The 6,989-nt window shown below is 38.8% G+C and overlaps 1 protein-coding gene across 1 annotated transcript in view; it reads left to right on the top strand.

Moving 5' to 3' along the window:
• LOC106875654 (nitric oxide synthase, brain) overlaps positions 1–6,989 on the top strand; it is a 65,153-nt gene that overhangs the window by 30,511 nt on the left and 27,653 nt on the right. The window contains exons 3-7 of the mRNA XM_052976904.1: positions 141–285; positions 1,076–1,180; positions 1,328–1,377; positions 2,836–2,961; positions 6,725–6,899. Of these exons, the coding sequence (XP_052832864.1) occupies positions 141–285; positions 1,076–1,180; positions 1,328–1,377; positions 2,836–2,961; positions 6,725–6,899 (601 nt within the window). The remainder of the gene's footprint in view (positions 1–140; positions 286–1,075; positions 1,181–1,327; positions 1,378–2,835; positions 2,962–6,724; positions 6,900–6,989) is intronic.

The raw sequence follows: 6,989 nt of genomic DNA, 5'->3' as shown, positions 1-6,989 counted from the left end.
TATATATATATATATATATATATATATATTTATATTTATATATATTTATACATATATATATTTATACATATACATATTTCTATATATTTCTCTAAATATATGTACGTAGGCATATCGTTTTTATTCTTTGTATATTACAGAGCCGTCAAGTTCTCAGCCAAATTAATGGGGAAAGCTCTGGCACGACGAGTCAAATGCACAATCATGTATGGCACCGAGACTGGAAAATCTGAACGATTTGCTAAAACACTTTGCGAAATTTTTAAACATGCGTTTGACGCTAAGGTATGTAATAGGTTTCTTTCTTTACGCAAAAGAACACGGGGTAGAGTGGGGGGGGGCCTTACTTTTAAATTAAGAATTAGGGGAAAGGGTGGAGCAGGATAAATGTTGGAAAAGATCTTTATATTCATGCGTTTTTAAACATAAATAATGAATGGTTTATAATAACCGAAAGATGACGATCGGGAATACAAGCAGCTTAATGTGGAGTTTCTTCAGGAGATATCTGGAGCAACGTTACACGACAGGGTGCGTAGATCACAAATCGAATGAAGGCACGTGGCTGAGTGGTTAGGGTGTTTGGTTCCCGACTGTAAGGTCGTGAGTTCGATACCCCTTGCTCCAGCTTGCTCGGCTGGCAAAAATCAATTGTACCTCCTGTAATTCAAAAGGGCCATCCTTTACACATTCTGTGTGGTGCTGGATCTTCCTGAACACTACATTAAGGTTACGCGTGTCTGTGGAGTGCTCAGCCACTTGCACGTTGATTTCACGTGCAGGCAGTTCTGTTGATCGGATCAATTAGGACCCTTGTCGTAATTGACCGGAGTCCCAGAAATGCAGAAACCAAGGAGTTTCTCTAGGGCGAACCGCTGCTCCTCTTCACTGACAAGCCACAGCTTCGCTACTACAGACGTGTCTCAGCCGGTCCACTTCCGTCTTAAATCTTTCGCAAATCTGGGTCAGGAATGCCTTAGCCTCTACCTCAACTCCTCCTTAACTCTTTCTCATCTCTTGTCATACAACAGCCTCAGCTCCGCAGTAACGCTCTCCCACTTCTTTCTCTCAACAGATGATGTGTATGGAAGATTATGACATAACCGATTTGGAGCATGAAGCTCTCGTTCTCATGGTAACAAGTACTTTTGGAAACGGTGACCCTCCTGAAAATGGTTGGGTAAGTATTACTGATGATGCTGGTAATGTTGATGAAGTTGTTGTTGTGTTTTATGATGATGATGACGACAACGACGATGACGACGACGACGATGGTGATGGCGTACGTGTGTTTAAGTAACTTGTCTGTTACCTTTATCTTTTTCAGTCCTTCGCTAACGCCCTCTATGAGATGAAATCCCAAATGGCTGCCTCCGAGTAAGTAGAATTACAGGAATTTTTCTCTCTCTCTCTCACTCTCTCACACACACTCTCTCTCTCTCTCCATCTATTTTTCCCTCTCTCCCTCTCTATTTCACTCTAACTTACTCTTTATCTTCTCTATATTTCTTGTTAATAATTTTAAATGCATATTTTACACAGTCTCTCTCTCTCTCTCTCTCTCTCTCTCTCTCTCTCTCTCTCTCTCTCACCATCATATACAAATAGATAGATAGACAGACAGATAGATACATACATACATACATACATACATACATACATACATACATACATACAGACAGACAGACAGACAGACATACAGACAGACATACAAACAGACAGACATATACATATCACATGGTTCAGATAATATCTCCAGAATTATCCAACGGAATATACCACTAAATTCTTATCTTATGATTAATATTATTGGATTTATATATTAACTGTTGAATAACCTATTTTGAATACCCGAGAGCAAACCGGTAAACGTTTGCAGTAATTCCTTCCTATTTACAAATATATACATACATGTACATATATATAAACATACACACATATACATAAACATATATATATATATTTACAAATACATACATGCATATATATATATATATATATATATATATATGCAAACATATATATACATACACGCACAGACATAAATATTTATGAGTGTGTATGTAATGGGCGGGTGTCAGGACATGCTGCTGGGTGCTGGAAGTGGCGCATAAAGTCTCGGAGTTCTTATACAGCACACACATACACGTGTGTGTGTGTGTGTGTGTGTGTGTGTGTGTGTGTGTGTGTGTGCCTTGTGTATACAGTTAGATGTATGACTACTACTGTATGTGTTAGAGCTGCGCATAGATCATCATCATACAGTCAGCTCAGTCTGGGAATCGAAACCACGATCCTATGACCGCGAGCCCACTGCCCTAACCATTGGGCCATTACGCCTACACTATGCACACACACACACTCACACACACACACACACACATACATACATATATATATATATATATATATATAAACAAGTTAACTATAATGGTCGTTACATATTTTTCCTTTATTGGACCAAGTTATTTTTAATTTGTTGTTTGCCTATCTGTGCAAACACCAGTTTTTCTGGAGCCCATCCACGGATTTACAATATAGAATTGTGATGAACCATAACATTAGACCCTGCCAGAAGAATACCTAGAGTTTTTCACAAATCTAAATAATATTGTTAGCCTGGTGTACCAACAGAGAGAGAGAGAGCTTATGAAGTATTTTGCCCGGATTGATAATCCCTCACTATTAGCTCTGTGTGTGAGTGTGTGTGTGTGTGTGTGTGTGTGTGTGTGCGTGCGTGTGTGTGTGTGTGTGTGTTTGTGTCCCCTACCACTCAACTCCTTCAACTCCTATAACCCGCCACTTCTTATTAAATACTACTGTTGTACGTTTCAGGCCTAAATGCCAGACCACGTCGTACATACGAATGAGCGTCTCAAGTGAGACAGATATCACCAACAAAGAGGAAATAAGCGATGCACAAACTCTTTCGATGGAATCCGGGAAACTCAGCAACGTACGGTACGTCAATTGCCAACAAGCTTCTCTTCCCACACGATTCATTATTCTGGTTCCACGCCACCACCTGATACTTTGGGTGTCTTTAGCGGAGTCCGGTCTTTTTCGAATCCAACCAGGTTAAAGAATAAATTCCCCGTGATTACCTCACACCAGGCTTGCCCCCCACCCCCGTAAAAGGATCGCTATAGGAACTGCCTCCCATCCATCCTGACATTTTTATCTCACGAACATGCACTTAAGTGGAGATGCATGACTCGGTAGTTAGAGTGTTGGACTGATGATCGTAAGATTGTGGTTTCGATTCCTTAACCGGGCAATGTGTTGGCTTCTTGAGCAAAAGACTTCATTTCACGTGACTCCAGTCTACTCAGCTGGTAAAAATTAGTAATCTGGCGACGGACTGGTGTCCCGTCCAGGGAGGAATATATGTAGGCCGGGGAAACCGGGAAACCGGGAAACCGGGAAAGCGCTCCAGTGCTCCTTACGAAGTAATGTGGACTAACCAGAATGTATTTAAGACTCATACTTAAGCTTGTCGTGATTCCTGCGACTCATGAGGTCGGAGGTTAACCCGGTTTTCATAGCATATAAGTGACTGGAACCTGAAACCACGGCATCCCATCCTGAATGGAACGCCGATCCATCTCAGAGTCAACATTCGCTGGAACTAATTTACTGCTGAGTGGACTGGAGCAACGTGAAATGAAGTGCTTTGCTCAAGAACACAAAGCACCGTCTAGTCCCAGAATCGACCGCTCAACCTTACGATAGTGAGTACAGAGCCCTGACCACTAGGGCCCCCTGCTTTTTCCTTCATGCCTGACACATCATTTTTTGTTTTTGATTAATTAAATTTCCAGAGTTGTCTCCCTTGTATTTCTTTGTCAGAATTAGTCAATAACATAAATATTTGATCTCCTTCGTCACTAATGGCTTAGTGCTAATTGATTAATTAAAATGTAATGGTTGACTGCATAAAATGGTTTAATGCTCCACTTATTGTTAAGTTTTGTTTTTTAGGAAGGACACGATATAAACGTGAATCTGATTGCCTGACGTACAAATATATAAAACGAAAAGAGTCAACATTAGAATGTCTTTGATCGTTAGAATGTCTCTGTCCTTTTATCTTTTTTCTTTATTACATCCATTAACGTCACTAGAAAAATTGTTGCTGTTTAGTTTCTAACCCAGACTTATGATGTTTCAATTGCGCCCCGCTAGAAACGACAACCAAATTACGATCAACAACCTCTTCTTATCGATTGAGGTGAAACACGCAAAATTTTGTTGATCTAATTGTACAACGACTGACTAAAAGAGTGGATGGTCATGGCTAAAACACTCTTCCAGGTCTGACTGACCTGGGAGCTTAAATATCAATCAAGTATAGGTTTGACTGTCCGATCTGAAAACTTCGGTGTTTAACTATGACTTGCTATGTTATTCAACCATCATCAACTGAATGCCCTCTCTGTGTCCGAGAATCAGATTGACGGACCCTCCTGTTCCTTCTGTGTTAGCTGCAGGCATACAGGAAGCCAAGTTAATCCATAAATACCTTTGACAGTCTTTTACTCCTTTCCCCTTCACACTTCTTTTCAAGGATGGTCCTGGGAAATGACCTGTGGCACATCGTATGGCCAAAATATGATAGCTTTGTGAACTTGATTCGCGACAATAGATGTCTTTGAACTTTCAGCTTTTCTAGTACTACAGCACTTATAATAACAATCCGCTTTTGTTGAGTTGTCGGCCTTGGATACGGCACTGGGTTAAGCTAAAACAGATGGCAGCCATCTTAGTCAGCGCTAAACACAATTAGTTGATGTAAGTGTTAACATAATGTAATAAACGAAATATTTCTAGTTAATTAAAATTACCTTTGAAGTGAGGTGAAGGTAGCATAAACTTAATGACTAATGTTAATGTAATTTGGAGAAAGCAAAAGGAGGGGAGGGGATTCTGAAATTATTAATTAAAAATAGAACTACGCATACGGTGAGGTAGAAATGAAAATAATTATAGCTGGAAGGGACTGTTGCATAAGTCGACGAGGGATCCTCAATATGGTTTGTTTTGCTCGACCTGCTGAAGAAAGCAGTCAAAACTCCTTCAAAGCTAATGGTCTTGGCAAAGAAAGGACATAACATGGGAGGAATGTAATTCCCTGATATTCAAATTAAAATATAGAACGAGATGGTTACCATTAAAATATTTCTGATCATAAGTTTGTGCGGTCAAGGATGACCTGGGAATAAACAACAAAAGCGACAGCGACAACAAAGAAGGATACATTAGCTGAAGTAGTGACATATAACCTATGTCGTAATAAAAAGCTGAGACATTCACAACAGAGATGTCTTTCATCTCAGGTCTGATGTAGCACGACTAATTTTGGTGCTAAACAACATAATGACAAAATTATTTCACTATATTCTTCAATATTTTCAAAATAAATTGAAAATGAAAAGGCAACGTGTTTCAACAGAAATTTGGTAACAAGAGAGTTAAAGTGGTCCGTATTAAAAGTTTCCTTCAAAATGGAAACACTCCGATGTTATGTTCCAGACACCAGCTAATGATAAATTTATTTTATTAAATTTTTCATTGTTTTCAAAATTACTTGAAAATAGAAAAGTTAGTATATTTCAACAGAAATATGGTTACAAAAAAGGCTAAACTGATCCAAATTAAAATATTCCATCAAAATTTCATGTTAAATTATGTTCCAAATATCAGCTTTAATAATAGCAACGATATTTTTTTAGTAAACAACTCGTTATTTTCAAAATTGATTGAAACTAAAAAGTCAGTGTATCTCAACAGAAATATGGCAACATGCTTAAGGGAATCTAAATTAAAACCTTCCATCAAAATGTCATGTGAATTTCTGTTCCAAACATCAGCTAATGGTAAATTTATCTTTTAAAATTCCATATTTTTAAAAAATTAATTGAAACCAAAGACAGCGCATTTCAACAGAAATTTAATAACAAAAGGATTAAAGAGTTTAAAACAGGGGTCCTCAAGCTTTTTTTTTTTTGCCTATAGACCCCTTTGAATACTATGCTGTTGAGGTGGACCCTTATTACCATTCGATGTTTAAAAACTAGTTTTATAAATGCTGCTTTCAAAATCCCTATTTTTTCATCGCGCATGCGTTTGTATAGGTTGAACTACGTAAAACGTTGCAGAAAGAAACTTGGCTGTTTCTAGGAACAAATACATCTAAGGCAAAATGTTTTTCATGGATCCTTAATAAACTACTACGGATCCCCAACTTACTATTTTGCTTGCGTGGAGTCCCAGGTGCCATACGGACCCCGGTTAAGAACCACGGGTGTATAATATGATTTAGGGACAGCTCTAGATGATTTTTCAAACAGGTCGATCATGAAAGATGCCTGTAAAAGCAATGTGGTCAATAGTTATAACAGAACAACACATAACCAAGACAACTTGAACAAAATCCCTAGACGTTACAGTTTCAAGCCCTTGGATTCATAGGGACGATTATCAGGTTACCATGGTGTACCAATTCGTTCCAGGGGTCACTCTTTACAGTTGAGTGGATTGGAGAAACATAAAATGAAGTGTTTTACACAAGAATACACTGCACCACCCGCTCTGAGAATTGAAACCATAACCTTGTCATCGTGGATGCAGCGTCTTAACCACTAGGTCATGTGTCTTCAGAACAGCTGAGTTAAAACCAAAATCCATTTTCGTTCGTTATGTTTCTTTCTACTTCTCCTTGCAGATATTCTGTCTTTGGTCTGGGGTCACGTGCATACCCCAATTTTTGCGCTTTCGGTCATTACCTGAACAAAGTGTTTAGTGATTTGGGGGCAGAAAGAGTCTCCCCCATGATTGAAGGAGATGAACTCTCGGCCCAGGAGGAATCATTTAAAGAATGGGCCAATGCCGTCTTTAAGGTAAAAAAATCACTGTTTATTATCGTCTCACTTACCATTCATATACATGTGTGTGTGTGTGTGTGTGTGTGTGTGTGTGTGTGTGTGTGT

Source organism: Octopus bimaculoides, chromosome 26 (genome assembly GCF_001194135.2).
Source record: "Octopus bimaculoides isolate UCB-OBI-ISO-001 chromosome 26, ASM119413v2, whole genome shotgun sequence".
NCBI lineage: Eukaryota > Metazoa > Mollusca > Cephalopoda > Octopoda > Octopodidae > Octopus > Octopus bimaculoides.
The sequence above is the reverse complement of the archived record's forward strand: the minus strand, read 5'-3'. Positions and strand labels throughout refer to the sequence as shown.